Source organism: Erpetoichthys calabaricus, chromosome 18 (genome assembly GCF_900747795.2).
Source record: "Erpetoichthys calabaricus chromosome 18, fErpCal1.3, whole genome shotgun sequence".
NCBI lineage: Eukaryota > Metazoa > Chordata > Cladistia > Polypteriformes > Polypteridae > Erpetoichthys > Erpetoichthys calabaricus.
Genome location: NC_041411.2, coordinates 25,558,094 through 25,584,992, shown reverse-complemented (window position 1 = coordinate 25,584,992; position 26,899 = coordinate 25,558,094). Strand labels below are relative to the sequence as shown.

The 26,899-nt window shown below is 38.7% G+C and overlaps 2 protein-coding genes across 3 annotated transcripts in view; one reads left to right on the top strand and one right to left on the bottom strand.

Annotated features, from left to right (window-relative positions):
* The first annotated feature begins 94 nt into the window (after nt 1–94).
* On the top strand, nt 95–13,949 carry LOC114668469 (mitochondrial intermembrane space import and assembly protein 40-like). Its single transcript, XM_028824233.2, has 3 exons — nt 95–411; nt 5,450–5,548; nt 12,243–13,949. The coding sequence occupies exons 1-3, from the start codon at nt 390–392 to the stop codon at nt 12,527–12,529; spliced, it is 408 nt and encodes a 135-aa protein (XP_028680066.1). The 5' UTR covers nt 95–389; the 3' UTR covers nt 12,530–13,949.
* A 111-nt stretch (nt 13,950–14,060) lies between these two features.
* LOC114669105 (netrin-4-like) overlaps nt 14,061–26,899 on the bottom strand; it is a 50,333-nt gene continuing 37,494 nt past the window's right edge. Inside the window, exons 6-10 of one of the 2 annotated variants that reach the window (XM_028825232.2) lie at nt 25,091–25,304; nt 24,846–24,979; nt 23,180–23,248; nt 21,165–21,335; nt 14,061–14,928 (exon numbers count right to left, since the gene is read on the bottom strand). In XM_028825232.2, the coding sequence (XP_028681065.2) occupies nt 14,783–14,928; nt 21,165–21,335; nt 23,180–23,248; nt 24,846–24,979; nt 25,091–25,304 (734 nt within the window). In that variant the 3' untranslated portion in view covers nt 14,061–14,782. The remainder of the gene's footprint in view (nt 14,929–21,164; nt 21,336–23,179; nt 23,249–24,845; nt 24,980–25,090; nt 25,305–26,899) is intronic. The other variant, XM_051921072.1, reaches the window with a different exon arrangement.

Below are 26,899 nucleotides of genomic sequence, written 5' to 3'. Positions count from 1 at the left end.
ACACAGGTGATAAAATGATTAAACATAACTAATTAATCGTAAAAGTCGGACTTCCCGTATCAGCTCTTTCGCGTTCCATCAAGACCCGCAGCACGAACGACATGCTTGAAATCGAGGAGCTGCAGTTTCAATCAGGCAGCATGGCGGGCTATCTGAAGTTAGCCGGGGTCCTTAATTCGCTATGGGGTCAAAGTTTAAGGTTTCTGTAGCAGAGGTTACAGCGTGAGCTGAAGTGCCGGCTTTGCTGGGGGCGGCGAGGCAAAGACAGTAAAAAAAAAAAACAAAAACAAAAAACCATACCAAATAAACAACCAAACAATCGAAGACAAGTGGAGGAGGGCTGAGTCGAAGCTGCTCCAGAGAAGAGTCTGGAGAGGTGTACTGCAGTCATGTCGTACTGCCGACAAGAAGGTGTGTGCAAGCCGGCGGGAGACTATGGCAATGTCATTCATGGCATGAACATCGTGATTATGGCCGTGTGTTTTAGAAAACGCTGACTCGAATCAGTGCCATATTGGCCTTAAAATCTTCTTGGAGTGCAGGTTGAAACGGTGGCTGTCAGGGGTTTATTGGATAAATGGAGGTAACTCCAGCAGTTGGGGGATGATCGGTGAACAGACACGTGGAAAGAGGGGGAGTTTCGTAGCTTACCGCCTTGTCACGTTTTTCGCAAAATTTAGGTATTTGGTCTACAGAAAGTATCAACATTGAGCCGAAATCTGTGTGATGCATATTCTAGATCAGAGAGGAAATTTTGTTTTGTAAAAATTTGTTTGAATTTGAATATTTCAATTGATCAATGCCATTAAAGCCGTTCCCCATTTAGTATTACTGGTATCCATAATGTATCCCAAAAACTAAATGTCTTTCTAAGCTATTAGTGGATGGATCGGCACAAATGTACTGGCCTCAAACTTCCAAATACCATAATTCGGAGCATTTTATTTATTTTATTTCAGTCTAATAATAATTCAGTCTCTCAGATATTTTAAAAAGCTGACATAGAAAAGCTAATATCAAATTATGTAAAATTTCGAATAACACCAAAAATGAAGGAAATCCATTCCAAAATTATTATAGGGTTCTTATCCGTCTGAAGAATTTTTCAGACGGATATTTGAGCTGTAATGTTTTGCATCTTTTTGGAATGGAAGAAATCGAAGCAACTGATCAGCGGTTTTATGAATGCAAATTTGCTTAAAGTTTTTGGAATGACTGCTCCTATTCTTTCTAAAGATTTTTTATATTGAAATAATTCAGTTGAGGTAATATAATAAAAGGCAGTAAATCTAATTAGTCAGTAGTACAATTATTATTTTAGGAAAAACTCTTTATGTAAAGCTAGATTTATCAAAGGTAAATAATCTTTTATGGCCTTTCTTAAGGAACTGTGGCAGTTCTGTTTTGTTTTTCCTGCTGTCCATGAAGACAAACAAATGTCAGTTGATTGCTTGGTTTAGGTAATGAACTATTTAAAAACCTTAGTGTAGGTATTTTTATTTATGGCTTCCTCTTTCTATTTCCTGTATTTTTCTCTTATTTGTACATTTCATAATTTGTACTCTGCCAGAAGCTTCTAGGTATTTTATTTCATCTTTGTAAATAATATTTTTGTATTGTTTTTTGAGTTATTATATTAAAAAAAAACTGAGCTGATAATCGCATGCCCATGAATTGAATTCTGATGCTGATAGCCTGCATCTTGCACATTGAAGATAACAGTGAACTTGTACTGAAAAATGTTAATACACCTGTATTGGAATTGAAAGGTGAGAGCAAAGGTTGAAAGCCACATGATACATTGAACGTGGGGTTTGCTCTAGGTCCGTTCACATTGATGCGTAAATTGCTTTTTTGTTTAGTAAATATATTAAAGAATCATAAATATGTTTAATTAAAGTGAAATAACTAGATAAGTAACTATTGTGAACTACAACTCGAAAGCGGCCATTATGAAGCCTTCTAATTAAATTTATTGTCACTATAATATACCTGACAAGATCACATTATGCCTAGGATATTAAATTAGTATTGCTTGTGTGTTACCTTTGCAACAGCACACTTAACAAGGTTGTTGAACCAGCATGCTCAGGCCAAATTATGGTCAAATTTTAAATTTATCTTGACTATGAATTATCTGAAAGCCATGCTCCTAAGTGACCAGAACACTTGCTTGTAAAACTTTTTTTCTTTCTCTTTGTAAATTTAAAACTTTGGCACTTAACAAAATCTAACAGAGCCATTTTCATTTTAAAATCAAAAGGCCACGACTTTGGTGATAAGGAGTAATATTTTGGGCACAGATATCCAGTCATGAGGTAATATTTCTAATTGCACACTCATTGTTGATCTCAATTTCCATTCCTACTGGCTATCATCATGTCTCAGTAAATACCATGAGGACAATGGCTGTCCAATCAGAGATCTAGTTTTTGGCTTAGTAAAAGAATTGAATAGTCCTGCACTAACCGTGGTTCTGTATGCCATAGGTTGAAATAAATTCCAGAGTGAGTACATACTAGAAATACTAGAATACATTTAAGCACACTTTTGCTTTTTTTATTTTAGCATTTTGATCTTACCAACTAAAAGGTGTGCATTTGCACTTTTTGAGTTGTCTGAAATATTGGAGTCACTAGTAAGTGAAATGCTTGCGTTGGGAATCTGGTAGGAAGGAAGACCCATGCAGCTGCGAGGAGAATGTGCAAAGTACCCACATTGTCATAGTCTGTGTCCAGGTACTGGGTACAAACCAAGGATGTCGGATAAATGCCAGTCCAAGATTAGGATAAAGCTGGAGCAAGTAACACAGTATCTAGCAGGAGATGCTAGCTCCATTGGAATTAGTTTCTTTTAAGAATATTATACAAGAAAACACATTTTTGTGGTAAGCAACATACATTTAATAACGTTAGAGGAGCAGAAACTTTATTATTCTGTTTCACTCAGCTTTTCTATACAAAAAGTGCTCCCCACTCACATTCATTCTCTGAATTCCTTCTTTTAATACTAAACTAGCTTCTCCCTCTTTCTCCTTGTCAGGTGAGCCTTTGCAACCTTTTCTCTCCTGTTGTCAGTCTTGCCTTACTGAAAAGACAGAGGCGCTTAACAGGTTACTCCCTGGGTGCCTATTAAAAATTACTTCCATATTCTTTTTCTTTCCCACTCTCGTGGCACTCTCCAGCGCCGTGATTACCGAGTATGACATCTCAAAACTTGATCTCCTAACATATTTGACATTAACAAGTAGAATAAAGAAATTTGTTATATATATTAGGCTGTATTTTTCTTTCTGTTTATGTCTTTGCAATAGTTAAATCTAGATACACCCATTTTTAAACCAGTTATCCTACAATGTGGGGACATGCTTTTATTAAAAAAAAATGCCATTCATTCCTGTAAAAAGCCTCTCAATATGTATAAAAACAGACTTCTAATGGGTGGGGATGAAGGCAACCACTTCCAAGTACTACATCTCCTGGGAGCTCGTGCCACCTGTTGGGTACCCAGAGCAACAGTGCTGTAGCACAGGTCAGTCTAAGTGGGTTCTTTTTGTTGGTATCAGACAAATTATTGGGCCCCTCTAGCTTAAAAAAAATGAGTTTGCTGTGAACCTTTATTTTTGAAAATTTTGGAACAAGAATTTAAACGGCTGCTTCTGGAGCTGTGAGTAGTACTAATAACTATGCCACTATGTAGAGGCAACTTCTTAGTAATAGTTTTTAAACAAAGAAAAAAAAAAAAGGAAGTAAAATAGTGGCTCAGGTTACCCCAGCATTTCACTGTGTTGATGGGTTGTCAGTTGATGTATCAGGTTTGTAGTTTGAACTTTTCTTCTGTTTCAATCCTATACCTTAAAAAGTAGTCTTCCAGATGTCATAATGTTGTATGATTATGTCTTTATACTTGTGTTTGCACGGTTTTATTTATATTTGCTAATAAAAGTATAAAAAAAAATCAATTAGAAAAGAAATGTTTGGAGTGTACCTGGGTTCGCTTCCCGGGTCCTCCCTGTGTGGAGTTTGCATGTTCTCCCCGTGTCTGCGTGGGTTTCCTCCGGGCGCTCCGGTTTCCTCCCACAGTCCAAAGACATGCAGGTTAGGTGGATTGGCGATTCTAAATTGGCCCTAGTGTGTGCTTGGTGTGTGGGTGTGTTTGTGTGTGTCCTGTGGTGGGTTGGCACCCTGCCCGGGATTGGTTCCTGCCTTGTGCCCTGTGTTGGCTGGGATTGGCTCCAGCAGACCCCCGTGACCCTGTGTTCGGATTCAGCGGGTTGGAAAATGGATGGATGTTTGGAGTGTTTATTATTATAGCTATTATGGATTAAATGTATAAGCCCAACTACTGTATATTGTTAGTTTATAAAAACTGCAATTAATTAAAGAAGGAAAATGGAAGCTTACTGTATTTTAATCATGCAAATTATATGTTGTGGGATTTTTTTTGGCATAGGTTCTACATTATTTCACTTAAATGTTGCCAGTCTTATGAATGTTTTTATGCTCCTACTCTTGCTTGTATGTATTAGAAATTTGTAATTGATTTATTAAAAAAAAAAAACTGACTAGTTTAACTGTGTTGATATTTTGCTGTAAAATAGTGTAAACATCTAATAACCTATTTTACTCTGCATCATGTTGTTGCATTTTATTTGCAACATCTGATAACATCAACCTATAAATAAAATTCTGTTTAAAACATTTTTATATGATTCTCAACTGGCACCAGATTATGTTTGTGAATTAGTACAGAATGTGTACTGAGTAGTTTCAAATTTGTCTGAAGGTCACCAAAGACTATACAGTGCTGTAGATTGCAGGCATCTTAGAAAGTCTTGTCTGTTGAAGTTTCACTAAGCAAACTTTTATGTGTATTTATCATATTTTTTACAATAATAATAAATGTTGATTAATAAAAATTTAATTAAAAAAAAAAAAAACCTTTCCATGAGACAAAACAAAATTAATGGTGAACCAAGGTGTCCAGCTTCAACTGTGTTATATTTTGTTATTGTTTGCATTATATTACTATATTGTATTGGGAGCTGAACTTGTGTATTTATTTTTGTAATGTTCAGTTTAATTGAAGAACCGCATAAAAAAAAAAAAAAAAACAGACACAGGAAGAAACAACTGCTGTTTATTCTCCAATTTAAATTAAATTTTTGATTTGTATCCTTGATTAATCTCAAGGGCAGTTGGATAACTACCTGTTTAGTAGTGGTCAAAAAACTCAAGTCTGTGTGCTCAATATCTCTATTGAAAAAGTATCCCACCTAAGCAGCCCCTGCATTTGTGGACATATAAGAGGGATGGGCTGTTCGTTGTGACTTTATGACTGGGTGTTTTCACTTGAATCTACTTTTCTAACTCTGTCTTGAACTTGGACTCTCCTCTATTCATTTAATAGTGAATGAAATGGCTAAACTTTGTGTTCATACTTTCTTTAGGAAAGGATAAGATTATATTTGTGACCAAAGAGGATCATGAAACCCCTAGCAGTGCAGAGCTGATTGCTGATGACCCAAATGACCCTTATGAAGATCATGGTGAGTAATAGTTATGGTAATCCTTGAACAATTTCTTTTTCTTTGCTTATTTTTAATGTCTTTTGGCAGCAACTTATCACTTAACACTTTCATTTTTATTTTAGAGATTATTTTGGACAGAATACACTCAGGGTAGTCAATGAGGAGACACTTTACCTCCAGTTTGTCAGTAGACCGACCTCTGCAGTTTCTTGTATTGTGGTTAACATGATTTTACCTCTTTGCCTATAGGTGGCAATATTATACAGTATTAGCATTTCCCTTATGTGCTTTTTGGCAGATGCATGTCTAGGGATATTCACAGGCATCTATATTATGAAATGATGAGCTTTGTTTTCTTAATGGAAAAATATCTTGCAATTAATCTTGTTTGAAATTTAAAGTCTAGCATGTTAACTTTTTATGAAAATAGAATCTTTTCAATCTGTCTTTTTTAGAAACTGAAACGTATTTCTTTATATGCTGTATTGGAGTTATTTTGTGTGATGTTTTTTGACTAGAATATTGACACTCAAGTTCAACAACAAAAGTACGAATTTAAAGATATGGCAAATATTGCAGATATTTGTGAATTTCTTGGAAATATTTGTAGGCCAGGTAACTAAGTGAAATCCATTAAAGGTAAGAAGAATGTCACACAGATTACATAATTAGTTGGCATAATCCTGTAACCCTGGGTGGTCCCCCAACCTTGTTTTTTTGCAGAGAAGATGACGCTGTCACCTTAGAACTTTTTAGGGGGGAAAGTAAAAATGTTTTTTTTTATTTATTTACAAGAATCCACTAGTTAATATATGAAAATAGAAATTAAATGACAAAAACAGTAAAAGGAACGCAACAGTACCCTAAAAATAACAAAGCAAAAAATAGAAGTCCACTGTATTAAGGAAACATTTATCTGATTAATCATTGTGGAGAATGGCCAGTAAAGAAGTTGGGAATACTAAGAAAAAAAATCCTCCAACCAAAGTGCCCCCAAAACCTGGTGTCTAAGGTTGTGTAACTGGCTTGACCATTTAATTCAAGCAACAACAATTTCCACACTCTTGTTTAATAAGTTATAGAAAACCCTCTGAATATTGGGCCAGGTAATATTGTTGAATGTTATTTTTACGCTGTGAGATGTGTGCTTTTACTTAAAAACAAAACTCCCCACCCCCACAGATTTAGCCAACGAAACTGATCTGAGAGGTGCTCAGATTTCCATTCCATTCCCATGAGAGAGACTAGTTGAACTTGCAACCAAAATATGATTTGAAGTTGGCTCTAATTCTGCTGCACTGGCACGAAGATGTGTTCTATCACAATGTGCCTCAGAGATCTTGTTGGAAGAATGCTGAGCAGGGAAGCTTTGATAATAAAAATGCCCTCTAGTGCTCTTTGATGTTTTTTTTATTCAGGTTTCTTTGTTACGCTCTTTGAATGGTGGATGATTCAGACAGCCATTTATTGTCACTTTAAAATGTTCCAGCAGATCTGACAATTTGAGGAGTGGCATTAAGTGACTTCTGAAGAATTACCTGTGTCTGGAGGAATAAAAGATTTTTTTCCCCCATTTTTCTTTTGAAAGTCCACTGACTTTAAACAGCTTTCAGAAATTACTAAAGAAAAATCTGGTAAACTGATCTGAAACTATCGGGTTATATTAGGGCTTTTGTTTAGTTTAGCAGTTTTCTCTAGTGCTGTGCTTGATGTGCATTAGCACTAACCCTTAAAATTTTAATAGTTTTATTCAGACTTGTAATTTTGATTGCATTTATTTGTAGTCACATTCTACATGTCCATATAGTCCCAGAATGCATATTTTTTCAGTTTTAACAGCGCAAAGTCCCACACCCACAACGTCGCCTGTGGTGTTCCACAGGGCTCTGTGCTGGGCCCTATCCTTTTTACTATCTACATGCTCCCCCTTGGAACTGTCATTGGCAGACATGGTTTATCGTTCCATTGCTATGCCGATGACACTCAGCTTTACCTCAGGACTACTCCCACCTCCTCTACTGCTCCTCTGCCAACATCTACATTGTCTACCTGCCCGGAGGAGATAGAGGCATGGATGAGGCTCAATTTTCTTCAGTTGAACAGATCCAAAACAGAAGCCATCTTAGTTGGTACATCACATCATCTTCGCTCTTCTACCATCACCAGTATTACTTTCTCTGGCCAAAATATTCCTCTTTCCACATCTGTTACTAATTTGGGTGTTAGAATGGACTCCCAACTTACTTTTGACACCCACATCAAATATCTCTGTAAGTCATCTTTTTACCATCTCAAGAACATCGCCAAACTCCGCCCATTACTCACCCTGGCAGATGCAGAGAAGCTCGTCCATGCCTTTGTCTCTTCCAGGCTGGATTACTGTAATGCACTCCTCATTGGGATTCCTGGCAAGAGTATCCAGAGACTCCAGTATATTCAGAACAGCGCTGCCAGGATCCTGATGAGGGTGCGAAAGTATGATCACATCACCCCAATCCTGAAAACCCTTCACTGGCTCCCTGTTTCATTCAGAATAGAGTACAAGGTCTCCCTTCTTACCCATCAGTGCATTTATGGACATGCCCCTCTTTATCTACAGGAACTCCTTACCCCCCATAACTCCTTACGTTCCCTCCGCTCTGTACTCACTAACACTCTTCAAGTCCCCAGAACTAAGCTCAGCAGCATGGGTGACAGGGCGTTTTCATCGGTGGCGCTGAGGCTGTGGAATGCCCTCCCTGATTACCTGAGAGCCCCACAGTCGACTGAGGCCTTTAAGCGAAACCTAAAAACTCATCTTTTTAGAAAGTCATTTTGTTAAAGTATTTTATAGACTCTTCTGTTCTTTTTTATTTTATTATTCTATTTTTACTCTGTAGCACTTTGGGATTGCTAAAATATAAAGTGCAATATAAATAAAATTTATTATTATTATTATTATTATTATTGCTGTTGATTTAAGTATTGTACCCCATCAGCAATGAAGGGACTCTTAGCTGTTAGGTCATCGTTAATGTGTGGGTTCTTTTTACCTAATTTCAAAACCCTGTTCACATCGTTACCATTGGATTTTAAGATGTGATACTCACTCTTGCTTTTATAGTTTTTTGCCTTTTTGTATTTAATCCAAAAAATGGTGGTTATCCCAGCCACTGCTAAAATTTAAAACAGTCTGCACAGTTTACTATCTGAGATAATTAATCTGAAATTAATTCCGCAATAATGGTGTTCTTAGTTTTAGGAATGCTACACATATAGCTTGTTAATTTACTGTATTGAATTGTGAAATACAAGCTTACTGATTCAGTCTTCATCATTGACTCAGTGACTTAGAATAAGTCACTTAGTCTGTTAGTGTCCCTTTTGTGGATTGATGCAAACAATTTACATTAGGTCTTTAGAGAACCTGTGAAAACCTTTTAATATAGAAGTTAATACATACATAGACATTGCCATTTAGGCTTATAATAAGATCTTCAGTTTAAGCCCAGTAAACAGAGTTCCTTGAAAATGCCCTCTTTTTTGTTTTATTGTAAAGAGCCTTCTGCATTAGGGTGCCTTAAAGCTGCATTTCTCAACCACTGGGTCAGGTTGTGGGTTGCTATTGTTTTTATATTGGTGGTGGGTCACAAGGCTGTGCAGTGTGTCATACTTAATTCCCCAACAATTGGCGATTCACCAAAGGGGATAATCGTGTTCTGACAGTCGGGCTCGATTTACCAAGGAGGATGCTTTCTGACAATCCCTCTATAAGGGAAAAGGTCTGACGATCATACTCGATTCACAAGTGGGAATGGTGAGTCAAGAAGACACTTACATGGGAAAAAGTGGGTTATGATACCAGAAAGGTTGAGAAAAACTGCCTTAAATTATTCTATACCTGGCTCTTTTTTGTTCTTTGTTGTTTCGTAGGTTGAATCTAGACTGTACTGAACTGGAATTTTTTATGCACATTATCAAATATATCGGAAGATGTGGGGGCAAGAAATGTATAACATTTTGCAAAGGGTATAAATGCAAATTGTTCAAGTCAGCAACAAATCTGTCATCTATTGCAGGGGTCCCCAACTCCAGTTCTAGAGGGCTTCAGTGGCTGCAGGTTTTCATTCTAATCCTTTTCTTAATTTGTTGCTTGAATTCAACGTTCCTCGGAATTTCTTCATTTCTTTCCTTAAATGGCACCCAAACAGAAATGAAATGTGAAGTGAGGGAGCCAACAGAAGACCAACTAAGTTGGGGCCTCAAACTCCAAGCAATTTCATTCCATCCAGTTGCTTGATTAAGCGCTGATTCTTGTTGTTAATTAAACCTGTTCTTTAATTCCAAGGCTTGTTGCTGCTCTCCTTGTGTAATAGCAGACACTTCTGAAATTGTTGATAATCTTTTTGTAAGAGCAATGTTTAAATGTTTTGGGTACCCGAGCAGACATTCCTGATACCTTCCATCTTCTTTTATTTTGAATCTCATTATTGTTTGGCTGCTAATAAAGGAAAAAGGAACAATTAAGGAGTCAGTCTTCAGGAGCAAGTCAGTTATAATTTATTCAAAAGAAGTTAATTAGCAGCAAAAACAGGTCACTAATTAGCCTTAGAATGAAAATCTTTAGCCACTGCCGCCCTCTAGGACTGGAGCTGATCTACTGTGTTTAGTCATATAATGTGTTCATAAACTACACTTGTGTGGGGAATTATTAGTGTCATCAGCTGTCATGTCATTTTACTAACCTGCTTAATCCAGACAAGGTTCGTAGGGGTGCTGGTATTCATCCCAGCTAGCATAGGGCAAGAAGCAGGAACAAACCCTGGACAGGGTGCCAGTCCATTGCAGGGCAAACACACATGTCCCAGCACACACTAGGGCCAATTTAGCATCACCAGTTTACCAAACTTTCAATGTCTTTGGACAGTGGAAGGAAACTGGAGGAAACTCAGAGATATGGGGAGAACAGGCAACTCCATGCTGGAAAGACACGGGATGTGAACACTGGTCTCCTTACTGCTGAAATTTATGTGAATGGTCCAATAATCTCTTAAGGGGTTCCACATGAAGAGTCTTAAGAGGGTGAATGGTAAGGAAGACACCTAGCTAAGTAAGTCAACATATACTTATCATGTGTTTGCATAATGCTATGCAGTGTGTCCTGCAGATATGTGTCAGAGAGGAAATGTGCTCAATTAAGATTAAAGTGAAAGTGGGGTTTATTTAAAGCCAAATAGAACATTGTACACCAGCTAGAAATTGCTCTTGTAAATAACATATGGCATTTCAGCGGCAGGCACTGGAAATCTTGTAGGAGCCGATGGAAAGGGTGAACAGGGAATAGTCCACAAATACTAGATAAAACCTGTGTTCCTGCACCACAAAGGCACACATGTTGGCAAAGATTCGCTGTGCACTATTATGGTACAGAAATGTGAATATTGAAGATGGGGTCACCCCTTTTTGCCAGTAATATATTTTTTTTTATCCAATTTGTGTGGATTTATTTAATTTTTGCATCCTGTGTGATGCTGGGTTAATCAGTTTTATAGTGGGGATTACAGAAAACTTGTTTTCCTCGCCTTTTTTGTGATTAAGAAAAGGGCAGTTGGATTGTGGCTACTATAAAACTGGACTGTTCAGAGGAAATAATGACACTAGTCGAAGTCTGTGCACTTCAAAGTGCTCTGCATTCAAACTCATGGGCTTTTTTTTATTTATATAACCACATATCCAAAATGTTCCTTCCTACTGTCTTTTTTATTATTTAGGTTTTGCATTCTCCATGAGTATGGGAGTAAAAAAAAAAAAAAACAAAAAAACAGAGGCCATTTGTGGTGACCTCCCTGCATCAGGCTTCTTCACTTGTTTGTATATGGCTGGTTCAGATTTGTAACAGCATTTTTTTATTCTTTGGGTCATATTTTTCTCTCAGATTTTAAGTGCCAACTTTATATAAGTGGATTGACAAAATGATGGGATAACGTACAGTGGGGTCAAAGATCTTCTATTACATGCACTTAGTATAACACACAGAACCTTAAGTAGCAGTAATGTCCAGGATGAATTATTTTCGAATAAAGTTACACACTGTAGTAGTCAAGTTGCAGTATTTCATTTTGTTTATTTTTTGAGGTGGCATCTTGGCACAGTGGTCAGTGGAGCTGCCATTTCCTGCTAGTGTTGTATTTTCATGTTCTCCCAATCTGTGCCTGTATTTCATATGACACTTCTGTTTTTCTCCCACAATGCATGAGGTTAATTGCTGATTTATACTGCAAAGCCTTGTGTGTGTAAGAATAAGTGGGCCATGTGATGAGTTGGCACTCTGTTTAGGGCTGGTTCCTGCCTTGTGCTTAAGGTTTTTGGGATTAGCTCTGGCCCATCCCACCCCCCATAGCCCTGAATTGTATCTGATGAATATATTATTTACTACATTAATTTATTTGGGGTGGACTGAAATTCCAGTGCTAACTATTAACTTTAAAAGCATTGCTTTGTACTAGACAGATGGGTATTGTAGAGGTATAGGGCATTACTGCATGTTGGGATGCAGAATCTCTTAATGTCTAATATCCTTTTAAAAATTAAAGGTTGCAAGATGAGGGGACATGAGTAGTTATCTTTGGCTATTTCACAACTGGCCTTGCTTCAAGCATACTGGTATCGTAGTATATTCATTATATATTCATTATTTTCAACAGTAATTAATACTGTGTTTTTTGTTCCTAAGGATTAATTCTTCCAAATGGAGATATCAACTGGAACTGTCCATGTCTGGGCGGCATGGCTAGCGGGCCATGTGGAGAGCAGTTCAAGTCGGCATTCTCCTGTTTCCACTACAGTAAGGAAGAAGTGAAAGGATCGGACTGTATTGAGGAATTTAGAACCATGCAGGAATGCATGCAGAGGTTCCCTGAGCTATATCCTCAGGAGGAAGATGAAGATCCTCAGAGCAAAGATGCTGTTACACCATCGAGTGATACCCTTCTCACAGATCAGCAACCGGCTGCCAGTTAATGATTGCATCCACTTGCCTTCTGTGCCCACTTACTGCAGAGATTTGGAAAGACTTTGGAGAAATCTTTCAGTCCTGACCTTTCTGTAAACTCTGATTGGGATACATTCCTAGATAATTTTAAGCTTTGGAAATGTGAGGGGGGTTTGGGGGTGGAGAGGGGGTTGAAGCTCCTGAGTCATATAATGCCACTATTTGCCTTATCCCATTCTAGGCATTAAAGTTGTGGTCTGTCCTGCTATGAAGCAGAAGCAATTTATCAGCCTCCCAGACCCTTGTGGCCATATCCTACCTCTAGCCACAGATTTTTGTCAGTATCCTTTCGGCAACTTTATAATATCCATGTTATGTTTCAGAAGACTGATCTCACTCATTGTTACATATGAGTAACAATGTCTTATGTTAACATTCTCATTTCTCTCTCACCGAGGCCATCTCCTAGCCATTTTATATTTATTTTTACAGTTGAAAATTTCCATAAGTTTTTAGTTTTGGATGTTTTAGCAAAAAAAGTTTTGCCCATTTTGTCAGATGTGTGTAAAATTGAAAAATGAAATGTAACCAGTCTGATCATTTTTCCAATATAAAGAAATCAAGCTTCATACTTTAATAAAGAAGAAAGGTTCAGAGATAAGAGGTCCCAGTTGTTGCTGCACTTGAATTACTTCAGCACTGTCAATCTAAATGTCTACTTATCTTTTTCAGGTGTGCCGCTTGGTGGGTCTCTGAGGAGAACAATCGGGTTGAGAGTCTGGTTTAGGTTTTGCTGTTTAATTTTACTGTTGTGGTTTTTACTTTTTGAGTTTCATTGTCAGCTGATCATGTATTTTTTGGTGTTATCCCATTGAGGACATGAAGTGGAAGCCATTCTCTTGTTATTTATTTTTAGCGTTCCTGTAGATCCTTGCTGGCCAGCATGTTGATATTTGTTTCAGGCTTCATGGATGTGATTAACACTATCGGTAGTCAAGACACTGATCACGTGTTTGTGTGGACGGCCCTTTATTTACCTTATATTTTATTTTTACTCTGTTTGAATCTTTGTTTTAAATTGCTTTCGCCTTTGTTACCATTTATGTTGATGTGGGCATAGTTTTAAGCTCTGCTAACCACAAAAGGGGCTTTATCACGTGTAAACAAGTAAGCAATTTTGTGTTCTTATTTTCATTTGAACAGACTTTTTTTAAGGTTTTGGTTGGGGAATTGCTGCAATGGGAATATTGTTGACCAGCAAATGAGAAAATCTTAAAGCAATCAAATGCATACACAGAATCCTTGACCAATTTATCAGTTTGTGTTTTCTTTGCCTTGTTTACAGTCCCTTAAGGATTCCAGGCTTTGGTTTTATTTTTATTTTTTTTTACTAATGTCAGTGAAAACCTGGAAGAATGTTTCTTCCACGTGAAAATTGATAAATAAAAACACATGTAATGATTTTGTTTTTTTTGTAGACATCAGTGCCAATATAACAAGTCTGACTTTCATCATCTATTGTTTCCTATATTATTTAAGTTAATGAGTATCACATAAAAGTAGTAAATAGGAGTAAGTTTAATATATTAAAAATGAAAAAAATCCTTTATGCTTCATTATTATAGTACACTATACAAAAACATCTTCTACACCTGTCTGTCTCAGTTCCATATTAATGTGTAAGAATGGTTTTGTTTCAAGTGCAGCACAAAACATGTGGATGAAATGAATATTACAATAAACTGTATCATTTTTCTAGCATTATCTTAGATCCTCTAGATGCATACAGGATAGTATTTTGTTGTAGTTTGATTTTGTTTTTTTTTGTTTTTTTTGCACGTTGAATACTGTTTATTTTTCTTTACAATACTTCTCAGTGGAAGCTGCTGTTCTCATAGACCACAGCCTTTTCAAGAATCTTGCTTCCTTCCAGCTGAAAAACACAAAAGCTGCTGGAATCCTGCTATTCTAGAAGTTGCTTAACCAGGCTGAATGGATGGAAAACTTTAGAAATGCCTACATAGTCCTTCCCTTATCAAAAGCAGCCTCTCTTCCTTCTGCCAGTGGTGTCCAAGTAGCATCATTTTTGTGATGTTCAATGGTGAAGGGAAAATGAAACCAGATAAGTCGGAATACCTTTGCCCTTCCTATGAAGTGGAATAAGTCAAAATAAGGAAAAGCGGGCAGCAGTGGAACAACTGCAGGTGCCCTACTGGGCAAGTAGGGTACATGTCAGTGCAGAAGAATAATGAAATTGTCCTGTCACTGTACAGAAGCTTGTCTCAAGATATTCTCTCACACCCAGACACAAGGATGTCTGTAATCAGCTTTCCTAGAGCAGGCTTCCAGGGTTTCACCAGGCTGGACATGTTCACAAGGAGCTTGCCTGTTCTGGACTCTTCATGTCCAGCAATGAGGTAATCTGTACCTGTTAAAAGAAAAAGTTTAGGTTAGTCACCTCCAGCACTTTGTCACTAGCCCTTGTATAGCCGGGCACCATTATGACAAAGAGAGATTATTTACATAGTGATCATATATACCACCTGCACTTCAGAATAGGTGGCCCACTTGAATCTCAGCATGTTTGGGCTCAGCCAGTACGTGAATGGGGGACTATCCAGGAAAAGCTTTGGTTGCTTTTGAAAGAGGAGTTGGTTTGGCAATCAGAGGCTGTGTACCTAGTGGTCTGTGTGTGGATCCCAAAGCCACAGTGCTGTAAAAATTGGCATCGCCTTTCGTATGAGATGTACAACCAAGGTCTTGATTCTCTATGGTATTGGCATCTTTTGAAAAGAGTAAGGTATTTCCCAGTCCTCTGGCTAAATTGGCCATTGTGGCCTGTTCATGCTGGATTCCCAGGTTATACCGTGTCGCTTATTGGCTCTCCCTCTCACCTAGTGGCTTATGTGTGATGAACGTGCTGGTGCAAGAATGGCTGCTGTTGCCTCATCCAGGTGAGCTACACAATGGTGGTGGTTGAAATGGCTCACCATTGTCAATGAAATGTGCTTGTAGTAGGTTAGGAAAGTACTTCTAAGAATAATTACAGAGGTAGTTTCTCTGTTCGTTTGCATTTTAGCAAAAAATTTTTCTTCGAATGGAGAAACACAGAAGTAACTGTTTGCAAACCAGTTAGAGCAGAGCCATGAAGTTTAAAATTGTTTTAACCATGAAATACTGGACAATTGGTAGTAATGTAAGTAATCTGCATGGGGAACAATGCCTGTGTGGCAGTATTATTAATTATATTTTAGGGTTCTACATATTAAAGTACATCATGAATTCATTTGGTATTTACTTAGTGAATATTTGGGGATGATGTATACATATATATTTTTCCAAAATTATTTTATTTAATAGGGGATATTTTTATTTAAGCATGTTTTTCCTTTTTGTATTTATTTTCAGTGACTTAATTGTATTCATGTCCATCCGTTATCATGTTGCTTAAACAGTTAAGGATTGCAGGAGCCAACGCCACTCCTGAAAGCACTGGGCAGGAACTGCATACTCTCTTTGGATTCTCTGATCTTTTTATTTTTTCTCTAGTTTTCCACGTTCTTGGTTTAAAAAAAATATGTCAAAAGCAAGCCCTACTTTTTTCACTGTCATAATTGCATCCTAACTTGTTTTTCTTAACTCTTCAAATAAATTTACATTTTTTTTTGTTCTGTTGATGCTATTGCAATAATTTACTTGTGTTTCTCATAACTAATTTTTGAGCTTTGTAACAATGCATTTCTGAATGCCATTCGCACTGTTCCTACTATTTAAAGTCCTGGGGAAAGCACCGTTGGCTCAATTTAATTATTTAGCATCGCCAAAAGTGGGTTGATTTTGAGTATGCCATTGCTTTTTTATTTTTTTTCGTAATACTTGGTATTTTTAGCAATGCCTTACATGATCCTTCTCCTCTTCACTACTTCATTCAGAACGGTTTAAAAAAGCATATCCTGCTTTCCTAGGTCATTTTTTATACATACTACAATCAATAAGAAGTCAAGCAAACGGACACCTTTTATTGGCTAACTAAAAAGATTACAATATGTGAGCTTTCACGGCCGTTCAGGCCCCTTACAAACTGTGTGAAGAAGGGGTTTGAGTTGCCGCGAAAGCTCACGTATTGTAATCAGTTCAGTTAGCTAATGAAAGGTGTCCGTTTGCTTGACTTCTCATTGCATCCACAATGGCTAACATGGTACAACACCCTTCTACTACAATCAAGAAGTATTTGTAAGTTTGTAAGAGCCAACACACATTAATGCAAATCTCATTCAGATTTTAAATATAATTAGTCATTCTGGTCCTCGTCTACATCCACAAAGAAACAAATAGCATAGTTTACAAAAGTCATTTTCTAAGTAAACATTACTGAGTAGTAAATGAGTTCACAGCCATTTCATATAACATATCCTAAAAAAGTAGAACTACCTTTTAGCTTACCAGGCACTTTGTTTAAACAAATATATTTTCAAATATGAAATGTCCTTTTATTTCAGATTTACATTTCAATTTTTTTTTTACTGCTGTAATGATGAATCATTAATTTAGTGATTATCAGGGAGTTAATTTTGGGAAGAGATCTAGAAAGTCATTCTGTACACATTTGTAATTTGAAGTAAACACCACCAGACTGGTCAATGGTATCTGACTCGGGCATACATTTTGCAACTTTATTTATTAACACATTTTCTTTACTTACTTTTTCCCCACTGTAAAGGCTTGCACAAACACTGTTTAAATCATCAAAACACGTAATACACTTTTGGGGAATGTCTGATTTATTCTAACCAGTTTCGCAGTCATTGCCTTACTCATACTTTGAATTGATCTCATTGTTTAGCTGTCCTTTGTTTTTCCCTCAGTGTAAGAAACTATGGAATATGTGTATGTTTGCCACAACTTTAAATGCTTCATTTCTTTTGCCATTTTCTTTTGAATGCGCCCTTTTCTGAAGAGTTTGTTTCCTCAGTTGTATTCAAATGCTGATAATTAACACCATGCAGTGCAGACACAGTTGTAGGCCACTCCACTGTTATGTTCACTCTTACTGAGCAGACAAGTGAATTTGGCACTGAAGTTCTTGTACCTCTTCACCATCCCATGTTGTTTACATCTGTGGCATTGCTAATTGTGAGTATCTTGGAGCAAACTTTACAGGAAAGGGCAAATTCAGAAGAAAAAAAAGGCAAAGCTATAGCAAATAATACAAATATTTATGAGTTTCTTAGAAATATTTGTAGGATAGACAACAATAAGATCAATTTAAATCGATTTCCCGATTTTTTTTTTTTTTTTTTTCTCTGACCCCGAAACCCCCCCTCCCCCCCCCCCCCCCCCCCAGGCCTGAACTTGAAAATCAATGGACTAGATAAATGGCCACAGCAAAATCTATAGGGCTGCGATAATAAAGGTCTTTACTGTCCTGCTGCTCTCGCTCTGAACTCCTCAGTGAGTAACTGTCATCTTCATGTTTGCTGTTCTCATGTTTAAACGCTCATTTTTTTTTTTTTTTTTTTTGTTCATTGCTAAGGGCAAAAGTTCAGTTTCCCACAATCGACATGTGAGTCAGCACTGGTTGGTATTGTAACTGCTTTAAATAATAATAAATAAAGCTGGACTTAAATCAAACTTCATTGCTGAGTGCCACAATACAGCAGCACAAAAGAAGGCTTTTTAACTTAAGAAATGGAACATTTCTGGCACTGCTTTGGAAGAGCGGGGGATAAGTCTAAGCCCCACTAACAACCACTGCCAGTCTGTGAGTGAATATGAAAGCTGCCTCATCGCCCCAGAGGCCTGGGTCATATTTTAAAGCCGCATGTCATCCTCGTGTCAACGTCGATGTCAAACTCGTGAAGGTTGGATATTCTGGCTCTGTTTGTGTGGTTGTGTGCATGAGTGTGATATGAGATGGTCTGGCGTCTCAACCGCTTTGAATTCCTGCCTTATTCCTGATGCTGCTCTGGGTCCCAGAGACCCTGAAATGAAATAGCAAATTTGGAAAATGGATGGTATGGAAACAAGGAGTGCCCTAGCTGCCCCAACCCTGACACAGACAGGCAGAGATGCGAGTTCCAGCACAGCATACGTTTATTTACAAAAGGGGAATTGTGTCTCCCTCAGCATAGTACACAGAGCACCAAATATACAGTCTGTCCCTCCTCCTTCTCCTCCCTTCTTCCTCTTCCTCTGCTTCCCCAGTCAAGCTTCATCCCTCTTCCCCCCCGACTCCTGCTCCTTGAGTGGAGTGAGGTGGCTCCTTTTATGTTGGCCCTGGGAGTTCAATAATCTCTAAGGTGTTCCACATGAAAAGTCTTAAGAGGGTGAATGGTAAGGAAGACACCTTGCTAAATAAATCAACATACATGTATATGTGTCATGTGCTTGCAAAATGCTATGCATTTTCCAGGTGGCTCATTAATCAGGCCTGGAATCACTCCCAGTTGTGGTGAAAGCTCAATGTAGGCCTCTGCAGCTCCCCCTGGTGACCGCCATGGAACCCAACAAGGCTGTGCCAAACTCCAACTCCCAGCATGCCCTGTGTGAATCCATGATGTCACAGCTGCCCAGGAGGTGTGCCCTCTAGTGTCCCGGGGGAGGTAGTGAGTTGTAGATGCTCTCGCTCCTGGTCCTTCCATTCAGCTGGTGTCCTGGCCAGGTAATGGCCGTGACCACCCGTCATAATTGGTAATGTGATGCTGATTTCAGGGGGAGAGTTGTTTATCTGTCAACAGAGGTGTTGTTAGTACTGTGAATGGACAATTCCTGTTAAACCTTTTGCGGGTAGATGAAAGTGTTCTGTCACAAGACTGGTGGGTCTCAGGAAAAGTGCCACTTTTTATTTACTAAATGTACTATATACTGTATTGATTTTTTTCAAATGTTAAGATATTTCAATGCTGAATGTTTTCAAATTGATGTAAACAAAGTAATGATAGTTGGTAGACAGAGTGTGAAGATGTACGTTTCATTGGTTTGCTGTTGGTTTGACTGTGTATCTCATTTCTAAATTGCACTAACATCATCGCCTGTATGGGCTCCAGGTTTGTGGAGTTGTATATGTGAGCCATCTTATCCTAATACTGCAATTAGAAAAGATGCACCCAAAAATATGGGAAAAATAATCTGCTCAGCTGTATAAACTGTCAGTGCTTACTGTAGTCCATCAGCACTCAGACCTGTGCTGCCACACCACAGTGGGGGGTACAGAGAAGTGGCCACCAGGTCCACTGCCAGCACTGTGACTGGCACGAAACACACCAGTGGGTGATACCAACCTCACTGACGTTATTTGATGCCTCAAAAATATATTGAAGAACCAAAGGGGGAGGTAGGTGAGGGAACAGAGCGTTTTCAAAAACTAGAGATTCGGACAAAAGAAATGTTCTTAGCATCCATATTTGTGGTAGCTGTGGGTTTGTAAAGTTTTTTTTTTCTTCTTCTTCTTCTCGTAGGTGACAGGTGCTGTGCAGTGCTACCGTATGCTTGAGATCGCCTGATCCTGTAAGTACTCTGACTGGTTTTATAAAAAGTTTTTACAGCTGTTTCTCCTTCATCCCTGAAAAGAATTAATGCATTTTGTTTCCAAAGATATCTCCATTTACAGTGAGCCTCAGAAGTTATGCATTCTTAGAATGAATTAAATATGGCAACAATTTAAAACTATATTGCTGTCATGTCTGACAAAGAAAGCGCAAACTCTTAGAATAAAGGAGGTGATAGGGAGAAGAGAAAACTCATTGCTGAGAACCTGGCCTGTCTTTCTTCAATCCTAAACACTAAACCAAAAATCGAAGTTGAAGCAGAGTCTGAAGTGCAAATGATGAATAATAACAACTGTGAACAAAATTCTATGAATTTATCCATAAATTCAGATGGCCTATGAGTGCACTGTGCTGACCTTTTATCCCATTGCAGCGTCACGTCAGAATTGCGCACCTCTGACAGTTGTTACATAGCAATGACCTAAAAGCTGAGGTAAAGATATAGAACTATTAGAAAACAATTTACAGTCACACAACTGATGCTAAATTTAATTCTACGACCTCAGAAAGCTGTATTCAGATATAAAATCTGCCTAACAGAGCTCAAGGAGATTGAAAAAATAATGTAAAACGCCATAATAGTTTCACTTTAACAAAAATGTGCTTAGAAAATGAATCAAATTAATATAGAGGACTCTAAATTTGAGCGTGATAAGTTTAAGCATCCTTCGGTTTGTTGATAAATATGGCCAATTTATTGAGGGCCCATAATGATTCTCTTCAGTGAATCTTTGGGTACTTCTGGTTTGACTTTGTGTCGAATGAGCGTTTCCTCATGGAAGCCTGAATGAGGCACATTACCTGCATTGTGAGGGAGCGTCAGTTATGGCACTATGGTCATGTGGTGCGATTCCCAGAGGGTGATTCAGCTCGCTAAGATCTTCATCGTTGAGGACCCAACCAGCCAAGGGGATGCCCACATTACACCTGGCTGTGGCAGATAGATGGTCAATTCTAGAGGGTGGGACTGGACTGCGCATCTGCCTGAGGGCTTGCCAACCAGGATCCCGAGCTGTTTTGAAGTTCGGTGGGTACGGCAACAAGCTGTACCAGTGCATGCTCAGTCTGACCTGACCTAACCATAGTGAGCCCTTGACCTTAGTAGAAGTGTACATACCTGGGTTTAAGACTGGACAGGTGCATCCTCGGTTAGTCCAAGCTTCAGGGTAAAGGCGTCTGTCACCTCGCAGTATCTTCAGCTTGCCTGACTTGAGGATCTTCTTGATCATTACCATGACCTCTGCATGTGTGCCTTTGTCATGAGCGGAGAGCACTCGGGCCTTGATAACTGTGAGAGAAGGCACGTTCAAGTATGAGTTACAGCAGCAAGGTCCAGACCTTCATCTACATTGCCCACTTGGTGTACTTACTGTAAATAATACCCTTGACGGTTCAAGAATGTTACTGTATTTTATTGAACAGGAATAATAGTGAGCATTTTGCTGAGTTGAATGAATCTTATTATTTGTCTATATGATGCCATAAAAAGAAGTATGAGGTGAGGGATTCCATTAAGAGACACCAGCCCAATATGCTTAGGGACATTAATGGAAGTATTTTGTAATAATAGTTGGTGAAAGAGATTTGCTATAGAAGGGTCGCAATGCCTACTCAGTTTTGTTAAATGATATTTTCTTTCCATTCCTCTGTGACCATTTTTGTAACACAGTTCAAAGCAAATGCTAACGCACGGTGTTTAACAACTCAAGACCACTTACATTAGTTACAGTAAGTCATCTGTATGATATACTGTGGTCCATCCATTTAGCCTATGGATGGTAGGGATTCCAACAGCACTGGGCACATTTACTCATGCTAAAGGCTAAATCTGTCAGTTATTATAACCTTTCGGACAGTGCTTCGCAGTCTGTGATGTCCTACTTTTTCCCATATAAGTGTCTTCACGACCCACCAAGGGTCGGAAAGTTGAGTGCGACTGTTGGAGTGGCAATCCACTCATGACCCACTTCACCACCCACAAACATTAATACGTTGTGACCCAGCGGTTGAGAAACACAGCTTTAGGATATTAAGATTGTCTTGTTTTACTGCCACTTGATTGACCTTAGGCCTTTGTTTCTGCTTTTTTATCATTTCTTTTTTTTTTTCCTTTAATATCATTTAATTGTGATCTGGGATCCAACATGGCTGCTGTACCGTCAGGTGGTGTGGGTAGGTGAAGTGGTAGAAGTGACAATGTGACTCAGCGTGTGATAACTTGGTGGCTTTTTCCATCTATTAAAAGGATACTTGCAACCATGCCAATGCTGTCACTTCATTTGATATTTTAGGTGTGCTTGTATAAAATTCAAAAGCACCTGTAGTCATTGTCATGTCTGTCTGTCCATCTGCTTGTCTAAATGAGGGGGGGGGCCTCAAAAATTCTGGAACTCGGTCAATAGCATGGGAGTAAGGTGTAGTTATTGAATATGCCGAGTTGTTCAGGTGCATATTTCTGCCATTTATTCTACAATTGTGCAAGTAACTTTGGTGATATTTTTGCATTTTTTGACATTGATGACCTTGTTCATGAAGAGTTGATTCCTTGTGAACAAAATGTTACCCACTGAAGTGCTGAGGCATCTATGGTAAATCATCAGAAGAAAAAAAAAATGTCTGGAGCAGTGGTTAACCTAAATCTAACCGGTGCGTGTTTAGTTTAGTGTGCACTCCGTTGTGCGTTTGTTTTGTTTATTTTTGCTCTTTAGAAGCTAGAGTTAAATAATGGTGGGCATGCACTCATGTCTGTTCTCACAGGGAGTAGAATGAGAAGCAAAAGGCCTTTGTTATTAGATCCTTTACATGATTAGATCCCAAAACCCAGCAGCAATAGAGAAAAGGGCAAGTTTTAAAAGCCCCCCGTGAGGGAATGAACCAGCTGCTCCACCACTAGTGTACAGTCAGACCCCAAACTAGCTTGTTAGGTCATCATTTTTAATTGGGGACATTCTGATTTGTCAGTATCACTCTTTGCTGGTATGAATTTAACTTCTTTTATCTTTGAAAACAGGACTAGCTACGACTGTATCACCTTCTATTCACAATATGTATGTCACTGCTTCAGGTCACTCGCTGGGCAATATGGGACATGGGTGGAAAAGCCAAGAAAGCAGGACAATCCAAGGTGCTTACCGTAAGCAAATTTCATCTTGCAAAAATCTGAAACCCCTCCAAGGCTCTTTTCCTTGCAGATGCATTTTTCTTTCAGGTCAGGTAAGCGGGAGGATAGAAGAAAGGAGAGAAGCATAACTGGTTGGTTATTCTTACATAAAACAAAGCTCAGTTCCCAGTTTATTTCAAGCAGCCCCTTATTATTTGACAGGAGTGGGGAGCTGTTCTGCATTTGTTTATGAAAACCGGGTAGTCAGTTGATGGGTTACAGGGGACTCAGACATATTTTGTCAGCATTAGACCCTGTATGGAATATCGAGCTGTAACGTGGTCCATGCCAGGCCAATCCAGTCACCAATGAACATACAGTATGTGTCTTCAGTATGTGGGAGGAAACAGATGTAGAAGCAGGTAGAGCCAGCAAACTGCATCCATACAATGACCTGTTTGGCACTCAAAGCCAGATTCCTAAAACTGTTGGCCAGCAGCATTAACTGCCATGACAGTGTTCTGACCACCATTTAGTATTTCACATCAAAATCTAAAAAAATGTACTTAATTAGCCTCCTCTACATTACGAGCCAAAAACGTTGAGTTTTTCTTAACAGGAAAAAATGTCATTACATCTAACAGAAAGATGTAAATAGCAAAACATCAACAGAAATACAGTAGAAAAAGTATATATAGTGTCCACTGCTGTACTTGTGCAGATTTAATACACGTCCTTTGTGTGACATGTTTTGAAATAGTCACCAATGCACAGCCTGACATCAGAATCAGGACATTTGAAGTGTGTTTCTTTGTGCATGTTTCTTATATTTTTTTCTGTTGTTTGTGCATGAGAGGGTATAATGACAATGCCTGATCCATATGAGCGATGCCGCCCGATGTGTTATTGTAGGCTACCACTGTGCAAGGCTTAGTGGCATCTGCATGAACATTGACAGTTGCTGCATTGTGAACTGTGCTTTATGAGGCTAACATCTTTGTTTCCCTTCAACTTGAAAGCAATCATTTTTCCTTTTGTACATACTGCACCCCCCTGCGTCGTTATTTGACTGAAGTCACCAGATATATCGTGGCAGTTCGTTTGTGCAGTGCCGTATGCATCAGTTTAACTATTCGTGTCAATGTCTGATGACCAACTCACATTGTTTTCACTATAACTTGATTCAATCACTGGTCCAGTATAAGTTTGTTCTAAATCTGGCTTTACAGTTTCTCATTTACATGCCATTGTGTGTTTTAACTGAAGGCTCCGTCTCACTCATGAATATTGATGAGTTACAGTACTACAGAGTAGCAAAATACATAAGGATATTTCCCAGCATGATGCTATTTCATCCACTAGATGGCAGCAGAATATTTTCCCAATTGTTAATCAGGCTTAACACTGTAAAGCAAATAGTTTCAAGTCACCCCAAGTTTGACTCAAGAATAACCATATTTACATAGAATTCCAAGCCCAAGAGATGCTCAGGGTTAACGCCAATACGATTGAAAAAGTAAATAATACAACTGCATACATCAGCTGGAGTGGAAACTGTAAGACTGTATCCCTCTATGGCACAAGCCTGAAAGTACAAGTTTGGTCAAAGAAGCACTACAATTCGGAAATATTTCCAAAGACAGCAGCCCATCCCTAGAAACAAACATTTGCTACATTTGAGACATGTGGCAGATGTACCTGGATGTCTTAAGGCTGAGAATCCTTGCTCATCTTCCCATGTGTATTCCTCAATGCTGTCATTGGTCACTAAATGATTAAGGTTAGGGATTTTATCCCTAAAAGGAATGTTGTCCGAAGGCTTCTGGTCAAAACTGTCAAGATTAAAATAAAGAAAATTAACCTGCCACATAGTTTCACCTCTGGTGCACACTGCTTTATGCCAAGTGGGCACATGTGAGCATTTTTTTCAGAAGAAGCCTCACCTGTCCAGGCATTCTCCAGTGTGATGGTCACAGTCACGGGCACATTCGCATGGCTTGCAGCCAGCTTCACCAAACCCCCAGTATCCCATCATGCACTGGGTACAGTGTGGACCAGCTACTCCTGGCTTGCAGTAACAGAACCCACTCTTAGGGTGGCATCTGCTTCTCTTGGAGGAAGAGCTGTTGATGGAGCCCACCGGGTGGCAGGAACAGGCTGGGAATAGCGAAATAAAGGTTTTAGGTGACAATCCAGCATGCCTCAGAACCCCTTGATACCAGGGAGAGTTAAAGAAAATCAATTTAAAGTCTAAACATACTGCCAATCTCTTGCTTAACCCTCTCTGATTTGTTATGGAATCCTTATTTTATCTGACACTTTACAAAATTAAATATGTGAAATGAAAAGGGCTTCCCAACCCTTAGCCTGTGGGGCATCCCATCAAAAAGCGATTTTAGCCCCTTAACATGTAGCCATATTTCTAACCAACACAAACTGGTCATTTAATGGTGCCTTCTGTGAAGTTAGCAGAGCGAGTTGTGGACTAGTTACAGTTCTCTAAAGGAACTGAGTGAGCCGAGCCGATTTTTATTTTGAGAACACTGCAGCTGACTGACAGAAGGTTAAATAAGCTTCCGCAACTGTTCACAGACATTTAGCTCTTAAGAAAGCTAAGCAAGCTCTCATGTTAGTACCTAAACATATAAACATTTTAGATGGCATTTAAATTTATATATTAAGGCTTATCAATACCTTAGGCGATCAAGTTAAAGCAAAACACATTGTGTTTGCCAGCGTGAGCTATATAAGAGTTGATTATTAAAGGCTGTTTTTTTTCTCTATTTTAAGCGGATGCCTGTGAGCCTAAGGCCGCCTGCTTCCATTCCCAGCAGCTCAGCCCTTGTGCTGGCAAGTCCGAGACAGTGTGCGGCTGCGTGCCACTGCCTAACTGCACAGCTGCCTATGTTTGCAGGTTTCTACATTAGCATGAATATATATTTTAGACAGCATTTAAGCTTATGTCAATGCTTCTTTCTGAATCATTATAATAATATATCAAGTTACAGCAAAATGTATTAATCTAACTAGCTTTAAGCTTTATAGGAGTAACAGTTAAAAACTTGTAATTTTCCTTTTTTCCAAGCAGTCAGGAAGCACCATGCTTGTCTGCTCAAGGCTGGCCAGAGCTTAGCCCTTATCAGTGAGGCTGCATGTTGTCGCTTACAGACACAACTGCCTATAATTTTAGCCTTAAGGGTGTTGGTACAGCAAGTAATTATTAAACAAGTGGTCCAGATTTCACATGTAGGTTCCCCTGATTCCAACTTATTGATGAGAACTGATTAACCAAAAGGCCATCAATCCTTAACAGCCCAGGATTAGGAACACAAGAGTGAAGGGAGGTGTAATTGGGTTATGCTCACCTCCAGGTGGCAAATACATCCTTCACGCCAAAATGGCTGTTATGACAAAGTGTAGATTGGGAAAGAAATAGCTATGAGAAGGTCTACTGGGATAGAGTCTGTTATGTTATATGGAGAAGTCTACGAGGCAATGTTATTGATATGATAAAGTCTACAAGACCGGGTGATTGTTATGAGAAAAGGCATGTGAAGCAGGTGATGAGAAACAGTGTGAAGCGGGGATATTTTGAGATAAGAATTGTAATAAATATAAGGCTCGCCCAGAACATGGAGCTCACTTCATTGAACTGAGATAGGCTGTATGTGTACTGCAATGGTTTTCTATGCTATGCTGTCTAATAAATAAAGTCTATTCTGACTGCCTATCTGGGGACTCTGCATGCTTTT